This window comes from Xyrauchen texanus, chromosome 17, assembly GCF_025860055.1.
Source record: "Xyrauchen texanus isolate HMW12.3.18 chromosome 17, RBS_HiC_50CHRs, whole genome shotgun sequence".
NCBI lineage: Eukaryota > Metazoa > Chordata > Actinopteri > Cypriniformes > Catostomidae > Xyrauchen > Xyrauchen texanus.
Window position 1 is genome coordinate 25,586,486 of NC_068292.1, and position 22,838 is coordinate 25,609,323.

A 22,838-nucleotide genomic window follows, 5' to 3' on the forward strand; every position below is an offset into this window, starting at 1 on the left:
TATTAAAAATCTATCATAAAAAAAGGAAATCTGAGTAAACACAAAATTCGATTTTGAAATGATAATGTTATTTATTGAAGCAAAAAATGTATCCAATACCAACTGGGCATGTGTGAAAAAGTTACTAAATTATTAAATCCCCAAATCTATGAAACTGCATTTATAATGGAGTTCAGCTAGACTAAACACACACAGGCCTGATTACTGCCAGAGCTGTTTAATCAATTCAACACTTAAACATCCAAAATTCCTCCAAGCACACAGCCATGACTCATCCAGGAAGTCACAAAAAATCCAATGACAACATCCAAGGAACTGCAGGACTCTTTTGCATCAATAAATGTCACTGTTCATGACTCCACTATCAGAAAGACACTGGCCAAAAATGCCATCCATAGAAGAATTGTGAGATGAAAACCATGGCTAATGCAGAAGATTTTAAGGCTCGTCTGAATTTTGCAAAAGCACACCTTAATGATCCTCAAAGCTTTTGGAAGAATGTTCTGTGGACTTATGAGTTGAAAGTGGAACTGTTTGGAAGACAGGGGTCCTGTTACATATGGTGTAAATCACAGAGTTCCACAAAAAGATCATCATACCTACGTTCAAGCGTGGTGGTGATAATGTTATGGTGTGGGGATGCTTTGCTGCTTCAGGGCCAGGGCAACTTGCAATAATTGAGGGAAACATGAAATTCTGCTCTCTACCAGAAAATACTAAAGGAGAAAGTCCGGTCATCAGTCTGTGAGTTGAAGCTCAAACGCAACTGGATTATGCAGCAAGACAATGATCCAAATCATAGGAGTAAATCCACCTCTGAATGGTTCAAAAGAAGCTAAATTAAAAAGTTTTGGAATAGCCAAGTTATCGGAGGCGTTTGTTTGCAGTTGTTACTGCTAAAGTTGGCACAACCAGCTATTAAATATAAGGAGGGCAGTTCGTTTATCACATGGGTGATATAGGAGTTGAATGACTTTTCTGCCTCATTTACATTTATGCATTTGGCAGACGCTTTATATCCAAAGCAACTTACAGTGCACTTATTACAGGGACAATCCCCCCGGAGCAACCTGGAGTTAAGTGCCTTGCTCAAGGACACAATGGTGGTGGTTGTGGGGATCGAACCAGCGACCTTCTGATTAACAGTTATGTGCTGTAGCCCACTACGCCACCACCACTCAATAAAACGCTTCAATTATTTTGTGTTTACTGGATTATGCAGCAAGACAATGATCCAAAGCATAGGATAAAGTCCACCTCTGAATGGCTCAAAAGAAGCTAAATAAAAGTTTTGGAGTGACCTAGTCAAAGTCCTGACTTGAACCCGATGGTGGTTAAATGGCCAGTTCATGTTCGAAAACCGTCCAATGTGGCTGAACTTAAGCAATTCTGCAAAGAAGTGTGGGCCAAAATTCCACCACAGCATTGTCAAAGACTGATCTCCAGTAATCAGAAGCGTTTGGTTGCAGTTGTTGCTGCTAAAGGTTGCACAACCAGCTTTTAAGTTTAAGGGGCAGTTCGTTTGTTTATGGGTGATATAGGGATTGAATAAAATTTTTGCTTCAATAAAAAAAAAAAATATATATATATATATATATATATATATATATATATATATATATATATATATATATATATATATATATATATATATTTGAAAAAATTATTCTGTGTTTACACATAAAATCTGGCGTTCAAAATCAAAAGATTTGAATCCAACATTATTTCTAGGTCACAAATCGAATCAAAATGTTCCTTTATACAAAAGGTCAAATATCCTTGCTTCAATTGAAGCACACAAGCTCTTTGGAATATTTTCAAATCATGTTGATATAACATGAAAGTTTTGTTGTGGAGTCCATGCCAGCTTTAGTGCATGCTAAATAATACATTCTGAAATTCATGTTAATTTTTCAGTTCAGCCTGGTCATTTAATTTGTAATTAACTGCCTTAAAATACACAAATGAACAATAGAAGCAATTTCATGAGAGGACATCCCAGATATCCAATGCAGTCTAATCTAAAATGTGTAACTGAACTCTTTTATGAGGCTTACCCATCCCACTTTGAGAGTCGGGGCAGGTAGTGATGCTGATACTGATGGTCGACCCTTCACTGCTCTCTGAGCCATGGATGCTACCTGACCCTCCCCCAATAGACTTTCGGCCTGCAGGGGAGATGCCATCATTCCCGGCAACTTGAGGTGGGAAACTTGGTTTAATGGACTTTACTAGACAACACAAGGTAGAGCACGAGAGATGAGAGGAAGGATCAACACACTAATCAATTGCTTTAAAGGCATAAGAGCATCTTAGTGTGATAATTGTTAAAGATGGACAGATGATCATTGGTTATAACAAGAAGATGTGATAGATGCACTACTAAATGAAAGAGGAAAAAAGGGAGCAAAATCTGAAATTTTATCCAACAGTCATTCATCGGGATACAGGAGTTTGATCCAGTAAACCCATAAATCGCAAGTAAAGGGAATCAAACACAGAAAAACCCCAAGCACAAACATAGCTGACCATAAAAAGTCCTACTTCATGCAAGGTATAATTTGAAAATCAATTTGCAAGAAAGAATTAAAAAAGCTTTTTCCATAACAAAAATGCCAACCAAAAACTACACTACATTTCTTTTAAATTGATAAACCAATACTAAATAAAAACTATATAAAAAACAAAAAAAAAACATGCTTGAAATGGAACATGCAAACATGCATTTGATTCTATCAGTAAAGGGAATCTACCATCCAAGGGGAACGGTTCTACAGAGAGAACAGACCATAATACCTTCAATGTCCAACCTAGTTTGCTTACCATCAGCTGCAAGAGGAAAACATAGCAACACAAACATGTTACTTTTTACAAATTTTCCCACAGCATTTCTATTAATACATAATGTTTATCATGCTATAAACAGCTAACTACTAAACTGCATCTGCGGTTTTTATGTAAATTGGTTTCTATTACCTAAGCTAGTGCCTGAGGCATTGCAAGTTATGTCTCAGTGTAAATGGTCAATTGTAAATCAATATGTGCAGTGAAATAATACTGCAGGTTTGGTCAATGTACATGTGACGTGTACATACGTGGAACTGGTTTGCCTGGTTTGACTGGTTTACCTCCCCATGGCTGTTCAAAACAAACAGAAACACTACTGTTAGAAAAGATATAAAAGTAACACAAATACAGTCCTTACAATGACAGGCAGGTAGACAGGTCAGAAATGATTTTGAATTAAAAGTTAAGTGCATACTTTCAGTCCCTGTCCCTGTAGTGGCACCAAATAGAACTACTTCAAAAATAATTATTGTTTTTGCACAGGTTTCCCCAAACACTCCTCCCATCTGCCCGTCACGCCCCAAACTGGTGCCATTGGACGAGTCAATGTTGTCGCGTCGGGCTGATCGTAATGCTCAAACAAACAGAGCAATGGTTTAATAGTGCTACAGAGCCACAATGTTTACACTTTTCAGGGAAATGTACCCACACGTCTTCCTTAAGAGTTGTCTCTGCAAATTAAACTGGGATAGGGGAAAGTACTTGAATTACAGCCTTCACTTTTGACAAACAACAAAGTGTTAACTTACCTTTAATACAGAAGGGACAGATGGACGCCATCCTGATTTGGTCTTCTTGTTGTCAAGTGCTCTGGTCTTGACACCAAGGTGCTTCATATACAAGGCCAATGCTCCAAAGATGACGTTACTGAAGAGGAGAGGACAGAAATGGTCATAAAGAGCAATTAAAGATGAAAACATTAGTAGTTCACACAAAAATCAAAACATTTTCATAATTCACTTACCCTCATTTTGCACCGGACTCTCTTTCTTCCGTAAAACATAAAAGGAGATACGCAGAATGACAGCCTCAGCCACCATTTACTTGCATTGCATTTTTTTCCAAGCAATGAAAGTAAATGGTGACTGAGGCCAACATTCTGCCTAACATCACCTTTTTATGTGTTCCACGGAACAAAGAATACAGCTTTGGTATGATAGATCTTATTCACGCTAGCGCCATCTTTGATTTTTAATGGGAATGAGACTGTAAGGGATAGACTTACAATCTCTTCAATGGTATGAACGATATAAAGCTGTATAACTCCTAGATCACATCTGATTTTCCACAACTCATTTTGTCTAGAGATCTTTGTATACTGAATATTCTTGGACAGATATTTTATCAATGTTTTGTCTGTGGAACGATCCAAAAACACTTTAAACTGCAGTGCAGCCCATTGAAGAGGCTGTATGTCTGTCCATCACAGCCCTCACATCATTCCCATTAAAAACCAAAAGTGTGGGGGATGGGGTTGCTGTTGGGGGATCATAATGTTTCCAACTATTTGAACTATGACATTTCCTAGAAGTTCCCCAAGAGCAATAAAGAGCTTCAGAATCTCCTGTAAAGGAGAACAAACTAAATGAAAAAGGGTTGAAAAGGGGAGAAAATGAAAATTGGAGGAGGAGACATGCACATATACACATATGTGTATATGTGCATGTCCATCCATTGTCTCTCTGTGCGTACATTGATGAAGTGGCACAGCTGTGCATGACAAAATGAACAACTGAAACAGCTGCAAATATCCACCCACCAGCCTTGCTAATGGACACATTTTGCACTCTAACATAAGCTTTCTTTTTTTGTTTTATATTAAATGGATTAATTTCCTTTTTATTTATAAAACCACACTGACTGGTCAATGCCATTAAATACCTAAATAATTCATATCTTTATTCAAACTCTCATGCAAAACCTTTCATAAAAATGTCAATGTCAAAAAAACAGGCTCAAACAGTGAAATGTTTGCAGCTGTGACAAAACTGCAACCCCTCCTCATTAATGCAACAATAACTACAACGAGAAGAGGTGCAAATGACTTCTATATCACTTGATAAAAAAAAAGCAACTCACCTTTTGTCCTTGTCAGCAACAATTGAGGGGCTGTAAAAAGGGAAACATAAATATTTAGAGGAGGATATGAAAGATGCAACCAAATGCAGGTTTAAAGGACTAACCGTTTAAAGTTATGTAACATTTCTTTCTCCCTCGTTCTCGTCCTGTTTTTAACTCTGTTTTAGGACGATGGAATCTGAAGTGCTTAATCTTTTCCTGGTCCAAAATGGCACTAACTGTTGTATTGTTGTGTTCAGAATTCAAACAAATGAACATATTCTGTCACTAAGCAAATAAAAAGAAAAAAAAGAAAGAAAACAAAACAAGGGAAATTGAACTCCAATCAAGTCAACGTTTTGAATAACACGCCTACCAAAAATCTAAAACTGTATAAGTGAAATAATTCCTTGCAAGATTCGATTTCTGAGCTACACTATCTTTTCAAACTGCAAATACTACGATGGCTCTCTCCTAAAGCATTGAGGCGATGTCCAGAAAGCAAGCACAGCACCCCAGCAGTGGAACTAGCTATTTAACTGTGTTTTTGTCTGATGCAACAAGTATGCAAGAACATGGAAATCGGATCCTTATGTTTTCCTAAAAAAATACAAAAAGGAGGAGTGTGATAAGGAATCCCCAGTGTCTGGCCAATCAAAAACCTTGACCAGCCTCACAGATTAAGACAGCAGCCAATGAGAAAGTCTGTAAGTGAGGTCATGGCAGTTATAGTGAGAGTAGAATGAATGAGGGAGAGGAAGAGGACAGTGTTTGGGAAAACAAAGGACAATTGTCTGAGTGCATATGAAGACTGAATGCCCATATTGAGTTCACTGGACATAAAGAGAAGATTGTGCTTGTATGAAGTGTCTAAGGGCACATTATCTCTCCAGTAATGTAACAAAAGACACTAAATAAGTGAGGCACAATTTTCAAATTGATTTCTCTATGACTTTTTGCCTCTATATTTCATCACAATGATACTTTATCCTCAAAATTTGAGTCTGTCCGTTGTTATTGTTTGTGAACGGTCTGGCACATCCTCTAACACATGACAATCCGGCTTGGCTATATCAACACCATGCCCGGCTCTTTGTCTCTCTCTGCTGCCCCACTCAAACCTGACCCCTGTCTCTTCCCTCTTTCCATCATTCTCTTTGGCAGGGAGCCAAGGGAGCAGACACTTCCTGCCAGCGTGGCACTTCTGACTCTATCTTCTCTCTACCACTTCCTCTTTGTTCCCTCTCTTTATTTCTTTGAGATTAGTAGGGCAGACATCATGATGTAATGTGGTATAAGTTTTTCATTGAAATGAAGGATAGAGCAGCTCTCAGGCAGATTTAGCTTGCCAAGGTAGGGCAGTCATACACACACAAGGTCCAAAAGAAGCGATATTCCTCCTGAAAACTGATAACATTTTCAACAGATGGTTATGTCTGCCCGTTATGCAGTATTTGAAGTCAAGGAAAAGCATTGCAGTACACAGCCTGGCCAAGAAAAAGTGACATACTCTAATTATTTAGTTGGACCGCCTTTAGCTTTGATTATGTTGTGCATTCGTTGTGGCATTGTTTCGAAATCCTTATGCAACATCACAAAGCGTTGCATTCTTTTATGTATCTTGTATTGATGACGGGAGAATCAAACCACACGGAACGTCTTCTCCAGCACATCACAAAGACTTTCAATGGCGTTAAGGTAAGGACTCTTTGGTGGCCAATTCAAGTGTGAAAATGATTCCTCATGCACCCTGAACCACTTGAATCAGGTCATTGTCATCCTGAAATATGCCCATGCCGTCAGGGAAGATAAAATCCATTGATGGGATAGCCAGGTCATTCAGTAAATTCAGGTAGTCAGCGGACATTGCAGCATAACGTTGCTGAGCCTAGACCTGACCGACTGAAGCAACCCTAGGTCATAACACTGACTAAAATCCAAACAGCAACTTTTTTTTTTTTTTTTTTTGTCTGGGCAGTGCACTCACAATACTGTATTGATCTTCTAACACAGAGAATCAATATTTTTAGTTGCATTTTCCACATTAAAATTGTGGGGATAAAGAGACTGACCTCCACATAAGTAAGTGTGTGAAAAGACAAATCATACTACAGCACTGGGTCAATAAATACTTTTACCATTTCTTTTCAACCAAACTGCAAACTAAGAACAAACAATGAATACAAGTCTGTAACTCGTTTTATTTTTAAGTATTTCCATACAGACTCTTGGTTCAGCTTGATTGCAAGGGTTTTTGTGAAAAAATTTAAATGATTAAACCAAGGAATGCTAATCCCTCACTACGCTTTGTTTGAAAATGAAGTGCATTTTATGCTACTTTCTACACTACTTTCTTTCAATGGCATATATGGCTTGTGGTTGCACAAAGCATGAAAGTCCAGTGAAGATGAATGAAAATGGAGTATAAGATCGAATATATCAGAGTTTTGAATTGTAATACGATAAACTCAAGAAAATCACAATATTATAAATATAATATTGCATTATCTGGTCCAAGCTGATTCTCACCCATATACAGTATTAGTTTTCAGGTACTGGATATGAATGACTCATTTACTGAACAGTATGCAGCAAGTGCCAGTTTATCCCTGCTGGCTTTCGTTGTGCAGAAATAATGAGCTGAATATAGATTGCCAGTGTGTGTTCAGTGGAGCGAAATGCTCAGCAGTCTTCTCCTGTCCCACTTCCTGCATGGGGGTCCTCAAGTGCTTCCCATGTGGTGTAATATTAATGCTTACAAACCCACAATCACCCACTAATGTGATCCTTGCCAATTAAGGCAGCCAGCTTGCTTTGCTTAAAAGGAATACTTCACAAATAAATATTGTTTACTCACTCTCATGACATGTCAAACCTCAGTGGTAGAGGATTCACGCTGTCAAGCCCCTAAATGGACACTGAAGTACCCTAAAAGTAGTCCATACTGTACTTCTGCTATATTTCCAAAGCCATATTATCAGATCGGAATTTACATATATACAGTTTGATGCAAGGCCATTTGACACCACAATGCACAAGAACAAGCAATGCACAAACTTTATTGTAAACGGCATCCAAAACATTTTTGAAGAACCACATAGTTTACATATTTGTAAAAAAAAAAAAAAAAAAAAAAAATACAGATGACCACATTACATTTGAAGTGTTAATGTGAATCCATACTGATGGGTTCTGGACAGCAACGAAGCACCACCTACTCATCAGCGGTTTTAAACTTTACCGCTTACATGCAGCTTTAAAAGGAAACACCTGTCTGATCTGAAAATTTTAAAGACTTCATGGAAGGCAGCAGTAAGAGCAGCCTGTTCATTCTGATAAAATTCTCCTTTTGACACCGTTACACCTGGTATTAAGATGCATTTCGGATAATCCGATCTCATTTATCATAGCTCGGTTTGCCGGTTCATTCTATTGTTCGGTTACTCTCCGTTGTGTTTCACAGTCGGTGAGCGTAATCGGCATTTCCATTGGAACGCTGATCGCTCCCGGTCCAGGTTTATTGTTTGCTGTACCACTCACATTTGTCTCCCGTTTAGTATGGATTTGGTTGTGTTGTTCTTGAGGTGGTGCTTACCCCACAGATTGCCCTGTTGGATGCTCCCGATGAGGATACCTTGGATTACCTGCCTGCGTGACAAGGAGCTTGAGTCTTATGCTGCGTTCACACCGGACGCGAATAGCGCGTCAAATTCGCGCCTACCGCGTCTAGTTATACGCTTGACTTCTTTGAATCCATTCGCGCGTCAAGAGCGAAATTGACGCGCGTAAAAAACAAAAGTTTGAAGCGAAATTTACGCGCGTGACGCTTAAACTGTAAACCCTCGCTCTGAGTTTGCATGTTTTGATGTCCACATGTTCTTGTTCAAGAAATTACAGCGACTGTAGCATTTCTATCGTAAAGAAGTGGACAAATATTAAAGATTAATTTGTATTTACAACTTACCAGGTTGCCCAATCTCCTCACTGACCCTCTTCCAAGCGAGGTCCTTTTTGTTCCTGTCTCTGTAAAAATATGAAGTGGAATCGTACAATTCTGGGTGACTGCTTACAGCAAGAATTAATTTTTCCTCCATAAGTTAGCTGTCAGTGATTTTGGAATGAAAGATTCCGAGCGGGAGTTTACGTCACTTAACCTTCTGAGTGACAGCAGGCAGCTAGGCTCCTGATTGGTTAACGCGGCGCGAATTGACGCCAAAGTTCAGATTTTTCAACTCGGGCGGCAGACGCGAATTCGCGTCAAACGCGTGAATGCACCATTCGCGCGTAACGCGCCAGACGCTCAATTCGCGCCATTCGCACGAACTTGACGCGCGAATGAGGTGTATTCGCGTCTACCGCGCCGCGCTCTACGCCTCATTCGCCGCGCGTAACGCGTCTTTGCATTGACTTAACATTGAAATCACTCGCGCCTGACGCGCTATTCGCGTCCGGTGTGAACGCAGCATTATGCGTTGCTTCACTTCTCGCCAATCTTCAGCAGTTTTTTTGGGAATTCCACTACAACACCTACTGATTAACACACTCTCCTCGACCTCCTGGCTTTATTATTTTATATATTTTGAGCTTGATTGAGCTGGCACTGAGCGTTCTTTGTGTTAATAAAAGACTGACATTTATCTCTTCTGTTCTTGGGTGCTGTTTTCCCCAGTGCTCGTGGCAACATTTGGTGCGCTGTTTACTTGACACTTTCTTTGTCTTTTCTGACTTGGTTGCGCTTTAATGTCAAGCAGTAACACACTGACATAGCGATTGATGTATGCAGTCATGAAACTGAGCCCCTCCCCTCCAAATCCAATAACAAGTGGTCACAGAAGACGCATTTATGAAACAACGATGCTTCTCACCTGACCACATGTGATCAGATCACCCGAGACAAATCTTAATACCAGGGGTAAATGGGGTCTTAGTGTTTTAAGGAAGACAAACAAGTTTCTAAAGTCATTTTTGGGTGAACTATCCCTTTAACTGCTTGCCCTATGTATTCAAAATGTAACTGAGCTGCATTCAGTTCAAGTGGAAAAAAGGCCTAATCCTAAGAAAAAAACCTTTTTCGAGACGACAATAAACTTCAATGGATACGCCAGCAACTCCTCAGAGTTAATCTAACTGCATATGAAGCACAACAGTGAGTGGAGTGAATTCTGATAGGACTATTATAGAATTCACTGCAAGGGGTCAAACAGCACAGCAGCAAGAACCTTTGCAATATGACACGTTCAATGGCTTTCATTCAGCAACCAGTGAGTAGATATTGACAGAGGCTCCAGAGTTCCGGTCTGAGGTGAATGCATATTTGACAATAGCTGTGTTTTGTCTAAGTGAATGTAGAGAGAATAAGAGAAAGCAAGAGAGAGTGAGAGAGCGGTGTTTGTGGCAAACTATCCATTTCCCCACAGCGTGGATGGTGTTTGACAGCAGGGAAACACAAAATCACACAGCAGAGGGTCAGAAATCTCAGGTTAGGCACTTTGGGGGGCATCAAAGGCAAAGTTCAGCCCCGGTGTTTTAGACACGAAGGAGTCCCTGCTGGTTCTCTTTGAACTATGACACTAGAATCACTTCTCACAGAGAAAATGGACACCTTGTAAAATGACCATAATAGAGATAAACCCACCAAACCTACAGCCTAATGTTGTTCCAAACGACATTGAGGGTGAGGAAACTGTAGGCAATTCTGCTTTATGCGTTCACTCCTCTCTGGCAACTTGGTAAGAGTGCACCAAAATTTTGGCCATCAAAACCTTTCAGCCAAAAATTCCATTAAAGGCCAGTTTCATCTTGCTCATTTCTATTGAGGCATTTTGCTAAAAAATTCAACAGTTGTCAGAATTCAGGTGCAATTATGTTGCTAAATGAAATAATCGGTAGATTTGAGGGCAACATAGAATGACAGTGCTTACTTGGCCTCAAACATCTTTTCCAGCATGGTTTCAGCTACAGCCTTCTCCTTCATCTCCACGGGGATGCGATCAGTGGGCCGATGCGATTCCACATCATGTAGCTCACAATCGTTAGGAGTCATTCCCATCATCCTTTTTTGCCTAGCGAGGGAAAGAAGGACAGATAAAATATGTTACTTGAGCACCTTTACTCTTTGATAGATATAGAAGTAGTATACCAGGGTATATAGTTGGGGATATAAATGAGCACTTGTAAACAACAAGGCTTGAAATTAAGCATTTCCAGGACTTGCCAGAAAGCTTAAGTCACTTGTCCAACAGCAATTTAGTTTCTTAAGAACACAGATTCTGCACATTAAAATTTTAGCAAAACAGGACAAGGAATGGGACTATAGACTAATCAGCCACAACAATAAAACCACTGACAGGTGAAGTGAATAACATTTATTTTCTCATTACAATGACACCTGTCAAGGGGTGGGAAATATTATGCAGCAAGTGAACAGTCAGTTCTTGAATTTCATGTGTTGGAAGTAGGAAAAATTGGCAAGCGTAAGGATCTGAGCAACTTTGACAAGGGCAAAAATTGTGATTTCTAGACAACTGGGTCATAGCATCTCCAAAACGGCAGGTCTTGTGGGTGTTCCCGGTATGCAGTGGTTAGTACCTACCAAAAGTGGACCAAGTAAGGACAACCGGTGAACCGACAAAAGGGTCATGGGCACCCAAGGCTTATTGAGGTGCGTGAGTGCATAGCGAAGGCTAGCTCATCAGGTCCGATCCCACAGAAGAGCTACTATAGCACAAATTGCTGAAAAACGTAATGCTGGCCATGATAGAAAGGTGTCAGAACACACAGCGCACCGCAGCTTTCTGCGTATGTAGACTTAAAGGATTTGCTGCAAACGTCTTGATGCAAGATACCACAGAACACCCTCAGAGGTCTTGTGAAGTCCATGCCTCGATGAGTCAGACCTGTTTTGGCAGCACGAGGGGAACCTACATGATATTAGGCTGGTGGTTTTAATGTTGTGGGTTGATCGGTGTACAAGGGTGTTCAACACATGCTTTGTTTGGGTGGAGTTTTTGAGCAGTTAATGGAAATTTCATCTTACATACACTCCAACCAAACACAAACCCCTGTAATGTGAACCAATCTCAAAATACTGCATCTTGAGGCTGGGTATGGTTTACTTTTAGTCAGCAGAGTGCGGTTCACATTGCATGCATTATGAAGACAAAGTGCTCCAGGTTCATATTGTTGTGAAATTTTATATCAAATACACTCACGGATCAATTTATCAGGAAAACCTGTACACCTACTTATTAATGCGATTATATAATCAGCCAATCATGTGGCAGCATATGTTATGAATAAAATCATATAGATATGGATCAAGAGCTTCAGTTAATGTTCACATCAACCATCAGAATGGGGAAAAATGTTGATCTCCGTGATTTAGACCGTGGCATGATTGTTATTGCCAGATGGGCTGGTTTGCGTATTTCTGAAACTACTGATTTCCTGTAGTAGTAAACATCCAGTGAGTGGCAGTTCTGTGGACGGAAATGCCTTGTTGATGAGAGAGGTCAAAGGAGAATGGCTAGACTGATTTGAGCTGACACAAAGGCTATGGTAACTCAGATAACCCCTCTGTACTAGTAGTGAGCAGAATAGCATCTCAGAATGAAAAACATGTCAAACCTTGAGGCGGATGGGCTACAACAGCAGAAGACCATGTTAGGCATTTCTTTGGACCATAATGTTCCTAATAAAGTACTCAATGAGTGTATTTTGGCTGCTAAGATACAAAACTACTGTAATGCGAGATGACAGCATGTCTCCATATTTGCAAAAAGGAGCTCACTGAAAGACTATTATCAATTACGCATAAAAACAATTTAGAATCATACATTTCTAACAAACTATAAGAGCTTAAAGAATCAATCCACTGGAGTGAAGTATGGACAGTTTATGAGACTCAGTAATTGAAAAATAGATTTTTTCTGCTCGTCTTGCTGGTCAGTGAATCTCACCTGAAGTCCTCCAGCTGTCGCCGTACCTCTGGAGCCTGCATGAACTGAACATCATAAACGAAATGTTTTTGTTGTTCTTCACTGATCATGTCTGGACGCGTGCGATCTAAAGTACCATAGCAAGAGAGACAGAGAGAGGGGCTGGATTTAGACAATATTACATTAAGAGTAGTAATGTGATTTATACAATAGTCTATATTAGAGATGAAGTTAAGAAAAAAAGAACTAAAAGTGAACAAGTTGAGATAATGAAGGCCTTACCCAGTTCAAAGACTATGTTGTTTGGCACTGATACTCTGAGAATCTGGAAAAGAGAAGAGAAAAATATACATTTACATTTATTTATTTGGCAGACACTTTTATTCAAAGCGATGTACAAAAGAGGAATACATTATAATCAAATCATCTTAAGGAGACAGTGGTAAGAAAAGTGCCATATTACAAAGATTCACTAGCATCACAATAGCAGTATTCAAGACAGATTAAAGTACAACTAATATTTTTTAGTGACTGGTTAAGTGCTCATGGAATATATGCGTTTTTAGCCATTTCTTCTATTTTCTTTAAGACAGAAAGTGAGTCAGTTTCATGGATGGAGTTGGGAAGGTCATTCCACCAACGTGGTATGATGCAACAGAAAGTCCGGGAAAGTGTATTGGTGCCTCTTTGGTACAATAAGGTGCTGTTCCTTAGCCGACCGCAGGCTTCTGGTGGGAACGTAGCTCTGTAGAAATGTTTTAGGAACGCTGGAGCAGACCCAGTGACTGTTCTGTATGCCTGCATCAGAGCCTTGAATTTGATACCTGCATCAACTGGCAGCCAGTGAAGAGAGACAAGAAGTAGTGTAACATACGCTCTCTTTGGTTCATTAAAGACCAGACGTGCTTGTGCATTCTGGATCATTTGCAGGGGTCTAACTGCGCATGCAGGGAGGTCTGCTATGAGAGCGTTGCAGTAGTTCAGTCTAGTTATGACAAGTGATGGAAAGTGACTAATGAAACACGTGATAAGGGTCTAATCTTCTTGATATTGTAGAGTGTAAATCTACATGATCGTGCTGTCTTTTTGATGTGGTCTGTGAAATTTAGTTGGTCTTCGGTGATTACCCCTAAATTTCTGACCATTTTGGAAGGCATTAATGTAGTTAAACCCAGCTGCATGGTGATGTTGTGTTCAAGAACAAGGTTGCCAGGAGTTCAGTCTTGGCTGGGTTAAGTTGCAGGTGGTGTTCCTTCATCCAGGCCGAGATGTCTGCCAAACAGGCAGAGATTCGAGCAGTAGAAATACTGATCAGATCATCCCTAATTGCTAATGTTAAATGATGTTGAATGGTAAAGAACTGCATAAAGGTTCTTCAAAAATTCTCAAATTGTATACTATGTAATACAGTAAATTACCACCAGAGGTCACAGCCACACAAATAACCAGAGAGCTACTTTCACTTTCCCTCTAGTTTTCAGCTCACTTCACAGGTCTACAGCCTTAATGCCAACTTAATGCACAAATGTGCACAAAGAGAAACAGAATGACTCAACATGAAAAAATTAAAAGAAATTAATTGATGAAAGTCATTCATCAGGAGGTCATTCCCACGAGGAAGTGAGAGTCGGACATCTCTCACAAATGCTTTTCACATCATGAATCCAAACCAACGCAAATATACAGGCACATTTGCCTTTTTATAGCACACAGCTCAAATGTAAAAATAAGATTTTTACTGTAATTTTACCATCCTTATAGGAAAAACACCCATTTGTTTCTTCATGATAATTATTATTTATTTGTATTTCTTTTCATTTTTAAGAATTTTTTATAAATTTAGCTAATATTCTTACTCTCTTAAACTGTTATGGCTCTAATGGCTGCTCATCAACAAGTTAAAATCGTAAAGTCTGTAAACCTGCGCTGTAATATTCAATGTAGTGCTTATGCCACGTTATGTACTACACGTTGTTGTAATTAGTATTAAATACATTGTATATTGCACTGTTCCTTGTTGCTGTCTGTTGATATTTTACTGCGATGGCGGGGTTGGGAGTATTTATAGCTTTTTAAAATGTATTTCCCATGATATGGTGATGAGTGTAGGGAAATGGTTCAATAAATATATACCTGCTGATACGTGAGCTGGCGAAGAAACCGTCGCAGCGATGATTTTGAGCACAAGAGACTGCGGCCTAAATAGCCAAATCAGTTGGAAAAAGATTATAATTTCTGTGTATATTATGGGTTAAACAGACCATGCAGAAAAGGCAAGCAGCATTATTAGAGGCAAATTTAAACTGCAGCCAATAGCCGCAAACCCATATCAGAAGTAGCTTTACCCTGAGGTGATGCAGTTTCCGATTCTTGTGAAATTGACCTATATTATATTTGTAAATGTATATTATTTAACCAAAAAATTATATATATTCCTTGTCTGTATCTTTTTTTTGTGCTAGCTTCTATACTACTCCAGCAATTCTGAGAACCTGGCAGTGTGACACTGCAGATATTGTTGACTTTTGTATGACAAATTGCTTGCTATGTTCCTCATTTGCTATGTCACTTTGGATAAAAGTGTCTGCTAAATGATTAAATGTAAATGTAATTAATAGTAGGAGGCAAAAGACAACAATCTGTAAGTTCAGAGTGATAGACAGCAGATCACCAATGCAATGAATAAAATACAGCTTCAAAGATATTTCAAGAGCATGCCTTTAGAGTTCTAACACAAAAAGTCGACAATACAAAGAGGGAAGGACTGAGAGGAGTGACAGAACAAAGAGGCAGACATGTAAAGTCATAAACAAACTTGACAGGAGAGTGTCCAGAACTCTTCTCATTCACATACCGCTCCTTTATCCAGGAAAGTGTTGTAGAATTCCCCAAAGTGTTTCTTGGTGTCTTTAGCATTGAAGTTCTTGAAGAGGTCAGCATGAAGGTAGCATAGCTAGGACAAAGGAAAAGGGAGAGATGGAGGGAGATTAAAGAAAGGCAACATAATGACAGGAGAGAATTGATGGACTGAGACACCATTAATAGAGAGAAACCCAGCATGTTGATGGTATTGAACCTTAACAGGGCTTTTGGGATAGTGATACGTGCTAAGTAAGTCTAGATGTGGGTTTGATTGACAAGGTGGAGAGGGAACTGAACAATTCAACATTTCAGAGACTCTTGCACATGCTGACCAGTGAGAAAAAGAGCATCAGGAGGGATGACAGGGACACAACATACATAGCAACACACAACATAGCACCTGCTGGATGTGAAAACAAACAGCTGGATGTGAAACGGAACCTAAATGTCTAAGTCAAAGATACATTAAAGAAATAGTTCACCCCAAAATTGAAAACTCTGTAATGATTTTCTCAAGTTCATGTCGTACGTGTCTTTTTCTTTTGTGCTGCACAAGACTGTCAAGGATACTGTCTAGCTCCAAAGACGACAAACAAAATACCATTTAAGTTGTCCAAATGACTTGTGAGCCATATTCCAAGCCTTTTAAAGCCATTTGATAGCTTTGTCTGAGGAAAAGACAATTTACCAAGTTTTAATCTGAAAATCCACACCTAAAGCTATTGTATGACTTTGAACAGAGTGTGCACATATTTTGGGTTACTTTTATGCCATTTAATTTGTCCTTTCTGGACCTTGACAATAGAACTGAGCAATATGGCCAAAAACATTGTTACAATATTTTCTTCATATTGTTCATCGATATTTATCGCAATATACATTTCTTACCATTCATGGGTGAGGAAATGGATTCCACATTTGTTAGAACACAAGAAGTAATTTCCACAGTGTAAACTAACTTTTAATTTAAAGTTCAAGTATACTCAGTTTAGGATTAAATCAATTTCAATTGAATTGTCTTCAGCAGACGTTTAACTCCACTGAAAGTCTCCACTGAAGAAAAATAAACACTTTCTTGCCTGTGCGAAGCGGCCTTGACAGTGCTTTGGGTGATGAAAAAGCATTTCACTTAATGGTACCTAAATAAACAGCAATGGTGTTGAAGTCGGAGATGTTGTGTTCCTTCGATAGCTGTCAGTGTGGTCTTGTTCGGTATACAAGTGTCTCAATTAGCTCCAAAGCTCCCTATGTCATGAATCAGTATATCGTGAACACGAATTATGACACTCATGACGAGTGTCGTTAACGAGCAGCATGCATTGAAGTGCGGCTGTTATTAATCAGTACCATCACTGTATAAATAACACTGTCATGAATTTTTGTTGAAGATATTCAAACATACAGTGTTATTATAACAGATAAATTGCCTAGATAAAGAAAAACGATAGGAGTGTATTTTAAGTACTCAAATATTTAAAAGATTGTTTCACATTATCACACTTGTGCCCATCATCAAACGACTTGCGATTTCATAAGTCATCACGACGTTTCCGGTAAGGGATCATTATGAGCAACAATGCTCCCTGGTTTTTACAGTACATTGTGGGATTTTTTAGGAAGGGACGGTTTCAGTGCACTGTGATTGTACGATTTTGCGATTGAGACCTAAAAATGGGAGACTCCCTGATCAGTGCCCTGATGACTGAACTAGAGACTGAATGAGATGCACCCAATGATATAATTTTAGCCGAATAGCTAGCTAGCTTGCGGCTACCTTGCCTCATTACTAGTTTACTTAAAATCAGGGTGAGGTAGCCATTAGCACTTGATTTATTAGCTAGTTGTGAGTATAACTTTGCCAAACTGCTTGTCTTTTTAGGTGACACATACCTAATCTGATCATCTACAGTAGATGTATAACATAAATTAAATAAAGAAAATTACTCAAAAGTTTATCATCGGTATACATTTACTTTTACCCCCAATCAATATTGTTTTCTTGCCCAGCCCTACTTAACAATGAATCTTTACATTTTCTTATAAGTAAAAGTGCAGCCTGGACATCTTGCAAAATATATTTCCTGCCACAGGAGGTAAAACACCAAACCAAAACACGACGGTGAGTAAATTATGACAGAATTTTTATTATTGGGTGAACTATTCCTTTAAAAGAGTTTGGGACCAAAGGTTACAATGAATTCCGGTCGTGTGCACTGCAAAAAATATCAGGAAAGAGATGAATGACGGGTTTTGGAAGACGGTACCTGGGGTAGATCACATTGGCTGCATGCCAAATATAGGGAGAGATCCTCATGCTTTAATCATATGAAAAGGGCTTAATCTAAATACAAATACACATACATACATACATGACACCCCCTAAACACACACAAAACAGACACGGATTCATAGCAGAACAAGAGGAAATATAAGAAACACACAGAGCCTCACATACTTAAGTAAATGCAGGTATGCACACTTGCAAAAATAAACAGGCACATATCCTGCAAGTTCTTACCACAGGAGCGCAGTCAAACTGTAGCATGACATGGTGAATGAAGGCCAGCAAGTGGGTGGGCCTGGACTTCAACAGTTCAATACTGTTAAAATGACTGAAGTGATCATCCACATTCTAAGAAAAATATAATTGATTAAATATAATGAAAAGAATTGCCTTCACTGAAAAAAATTAAATAAAGTAATCAGTATCTTGTCTTGTTTTTAAATACAAATATCTAAATATTATTAGGTAACACTTTACAATAAGATTGCATTTGTTAGGATTAGTTAACATGAACTAACAATGAACAATACATTTACAGCATTTATTCATCTTAGTTAATGTTAATTTCAAAATGTATTAATACATTATTTTTTTTTAAACAAAAGTTGTATATGTTAACATTATTTTATGCACTATGAACTAAAATGAACCAACAATAAAAAAAAATTTTTTTTACTAACATTAACCAAGATTAACAAATGCTGTAAAAAGCATATTGTTCATTGTTTGTTCAGGATTCCTAATGCATTAAGTTATGTAACATAATTGTAAACTGTTCCCCATTATTTGAGAAGCAAAATTGTGCAAGATAATAAAAGCCAGTGGCAAATAATGTTTTTAGATTTTAAGTATTAACCTCACAAATTTGATAGATTTATGCTTAAAACAAGAACAATCAATTTGCCTATAGGATTGGACAAAACATTTATAAAATTTATAAAAAAAAGCTTGCTGGTACATTCTCTGAAAAAAAGTCTTAATACCTTATGCAACCTGTAAATGTATTATTTTTCTTTACAACAGGTAAAGAGTAAGGTTTACAAACAGTAAAGCTGTGTTTTTATATTTTAGCTAATCAAATGAATAAATTGAGAATATTACTGAAGAGGTGGTCACTCACAGGTTGCTCATCATTCTCAAAGTCTTCATCCTCTGCTCCAATTATATTCATGGCTGGATTCAAACACTGAGCACCTGACAGCCCACGCTACAGAGAGAGAGACAGAAGAGAAAAAGAGATGAGGAAAACATTAAATGGACAAAAATTTGTAAAAGGAATTAAAAGGATGAACTGCAGAGAAAATTCTTTGTAGGACATGTTTTTTGGTAAGCTGTGCGACGTTTGTGACATTACCATCTGAAAGAGAAAAAACTTGAATAGATCTTCTGTATAGCTAATGTAAGGGTTTTCATTTAATAATAAACACAATGGAACCCAGAAGGGCTATTCCCTCACATAGTTTTTAATTACAACATACTTGCATTATGTTACTTCTATGCCTCTACAATAGAATAAAGCAGGAATTCAGCACATATTGTGCAAAGCAACAAGGTCCAATGAAGAGCAATGAAAACCATGCAAGTAAAAGATCGTAAAATCAGTTTTGAATCACAATGCTCTAAACAAAAATCATCACATTATTAACGTATGAAGACCCATATCGATATAATATTGTATCACCATGTCCCTAATGCTTCCCACACCTAATGATCATATTTAATTAACCTGTTCATAAAAAACTCATACAGTTGTTTTAAAACCAAGGAATAGCCTACTAACAATAAACCTGGCCACAACTTGTAAATGTAACAGTGTTCAACTGTAAGAGTTGCTGAGAACAGTGTTCCTCTGTCGTACTTGTGCACCAATAATGACAGTGGAAAGGGGCTAAAAATCCCTGTAAAAGTCAACTCGCACAAATGGTGAATTCTTCAGTAGAAACAAGCAAGCAATTGTGACGAACACTACTAACACAAATTGAGTTACTTGTTTGTGTGCACGAGTGCCTTAATCTCAGATAAAATGTGCATGTGTTTACTAAGCATGTAATGTAATGAGTGATGGACTGTTTATTTTGAGTCACACATTTAAAAAAACTTTTAAAAAAAACTCTTTAGTTTAAATCTAGTTTGTGTCAATATCCTTAAATAACGCCAAAATAGGCATGGGGTTAGTGCTAGTGCCTGAAACATTTGCTGTTTGAGCTGAATGTTAAATGTGGTATATGATATATTCATGACATACAGTATATGATATATACAGTAAATGAAAGAGATATATAAATTCAGAAAACAAAAGGGTTTGAGAAAGTGACGCTCCGCCATGCAGCCAAAGGTTTAAGAACAGCACCATGCACTTCCAATGCTTGATGAGCAAATGAAAATCTGGACTACTGATGCAACTGAGCCAGCTGTAAAAAAATCCTTATTTGTTCCCCCATAAGCTGGAGAGAATTTGGAGGAGTCTAACTCATGGCACAAGCATCAGCTGTGGCAGACGTGCTGCCCCACCCACTACAGCACATTCCTGAGTTTATTAACTCTTTCCCCGCAAGCGTTTTTAAAAAAAGTTGCCAGCCACCACCAGGGTTTTTGACGATTTTCGCTAAATTTTAATGGCCCGCAGAATATTTTCTTCCATGAATATATGAAGATGCTATATATCAAAATAAAGATCTGAGCCTCTGCTTTTAGGCAAAAAAAAAACGATTTTATTTTATCTTCATTTGTTCTTTTTTTATTGCCACTTGAACAGAGGTAGGTTTTGTCAAAAACAACATTTCGGACAAAAAGCTGAGAAAAAGGCATTTTTATCAAACAAGTGCTTTAGTATTAGTATGGTGTTCCACTTCACGTTTGAGACGATCGCAGTCTGTTTTTTTGATCAAAGAGTTGCGTACTCTTTCAAAACATGCGTGCGGGTCTTCCTTACCGTATACCACCTAAAACAAGGATACCCGGAAAATTCCGTGTTTGGCGGGGAAGCGTTTTTCCATAAAACCCGGAAAATTCCGTGTTTGGCGGGGAAAGAGTTAAGCACCCAGAAACACTTGTGTGTCGGTTGCTGTAATGCACGAAAGTTTATGCCTTTGTGCATTTATATGTTCGTTGTCTTGCATCTGATGTGATTTTGATCTAACAACACAACAAACAGAAACTGTTTGACTACCTGTTATATAATATGTGTTTCATAACAAATGGTTTCACCAATCTGTGTGTGATAAAACAGAAGAGGAAGAGACCATACTATTACGTTATTGTTATTAATGACTTCTTTAAACAAACACATGTACCAATCAGTTTTCATGCCCAGTATATATATATCAGAACACATTCAAAGTTGTTTACATGAACATAAAATGAAGTCGCTAGTTGGTTTGGTACTGGAAAATATCTTGAACAATTAGTATTATTATATCATTGTTAAAAAAAAAAAATTAGACGCAGCCTGCAGATGCACCTCAAAATCAACAATGATTGGAAACAAACAAATATGACCAGCTTTAGATGTCTTTACCCCATTATGGGTGGCTTCAAAATCCATGCTATTGTAGGGTGGGCCAATGTTGGTTAAGCAAGGTCCTGCAAAGGAGAACGGTGCCCTTTGTCAGACAAGCACATACAAACAAGTGGAGCACATACAAGCAGATGGCCAGGGGCAAAGCAAAGTGGTCCATCTGATACAAGTATGCAGAGTGGAGAACGAGAAAATCAGGATCAGCCAATGAATCAATAACAGATAGGCCAATGTGGAAGAACTAGACCCAGATTTATTCAATCAAAGATGATAGTTTTGAATGAATAACAGTGACTTCACTTCTCAGCAGTCAAAAGATCCATTGTTCTGTTTATTTGTTGTGCTGCTTTCTTTGTTATAATCCTCTGTCTTTGGAATAATGGGATGAGATCCTTACTGCTGCAGGGATTCAGAAAAAAATGGTTTGTTCACTGCCCAGTATCTTGCTGATGTATTAGTCTACCCATTCTCCAATAGAAAACAAAGCCTGTTTATTATCTAATTCTAGGGTTATTTAGCAATGAGCATCGATAATTCCATTGGGCTGAGACCAAATAGTGCACTGAGCTTCATAGTGAATGTACAGGAGGAATGTCTTTGCATAGCAGACTAACCTATGCAGCTGTTGGGACAATGGCCTTGTCCTAGGCACTGGAGCAGTACGATAGCACAGGGCCTAAAATAACTGCTAATGGAGCCATGTTTGTGTTTGGAGTTTATCAGCGGATTTAATCTGCCAAGTCTGTGAGATCTTCAAAGCTCTCCAAAGAGCTGCATCTACAGCAAAAACAAGCATAAAGGCACAGAGAGAGAGGGGGAGGGAGGAAGCGGGTGTAATTTCCTCAGGAAACGATCAGAGACATTTTTGTCAACCTGTCTGCAGAAGTCATGTTCAGAGTAACAGAGCACAAGACAAAGGGAAAAGGAGCGACAAAAACATACACAAGTGGATGGCACTTAAACGAGTGAGGTGAAAAGATTTATGGAGAAAGTAAGAGACAGCTAGTGCGGATGCTTGCTCTCCCTTGTCGTGGTCATAAAGAGCATCACAACATAAACAGAATAATACGAGAAAAGAATAATGGCAACACTTTACAATAAGTTTGCATACCAGGCAGATAACCCGGACACACTATTTGACCATTTTGAGATTATCGGCAGACATGTGTCAAGTTCCATAATCTAAAATTCCAAAATTTTTCAACATACTATAAGTTTTCAAAACATTATAATAATAAACTTAGTTTTCAATTTTTTGTGTGACTTTTTATTTACTTGTGTAAATATTGGATGAAATAAGTGTTATTTATAATATATCGGTATTATTTCAGCC

At 38.4% G+C, this 22,838-nt stretch overlaps 1 protein-coding gene across 5 annotated transcripts in view; it reads right to left on the reverse strand.

The window, feature by feature from the left end:
* The window catches only part of LOC127658452 (rho guanine nucleotide exchange factor 1-like), a 74,255-nt gene that overhangs the window by 23,187 nt on the left and 28,230 nt on the right, over nt 1-22,838 (reverse strand). For 3 of the 5 annotated variants that reach the window (XM_052147767.1, XM_052147764.1, XM_052147765.1), the window contains exons 2-12: nt 19,109-19,195; nt 18,223-18,336; nt 15,697-15,795; nt 13,125-13,167; nt 12,864-12,969; nt 10,827-10,967; nt 4,927-4,956; nt 3,597-3,714; nt 3,096-3,138; nt 2,797-2,829; nt 2,058-2,231 (exon numbers count right to left, since the gene is read on the reverse strand). In XM_052147767.1, coding sequence (XP_052003727.1) covers nt 2,058-2,231; nt 2,797-2,829; nt 3,096-3,138; nt 3,597-3,714; nt 4,927-4,956; nt 10,827-10,967; nt 12,864-12,969; nt 13,125-13,167; nt 15,697-15,795; nt 18,223-18,336; nt 19,109-19,159 — 952 coding nt within the window. In that variant the 5' untranslated portion in view covers nt 19,160-19,195. Of the gene's footprint in view, nt 1-2,057; nt 2,232-2,796; nt 2,830-3,095; nt 3,139-3,596; nt 3,715-4,926; nt 4,957-5,030; nt 5,428-10,826; nt 10,968-12,863; nt 12,970-13,124; nt 13,168-15,696; nt 15,796-18,222; nt 18,337-19,108; nt 19,196-22,838 lie in introns of those variants that run through there. The other 2 variants (XM_052147766.1, XM_052147768.1) reach the window with 2 other exon arrangements.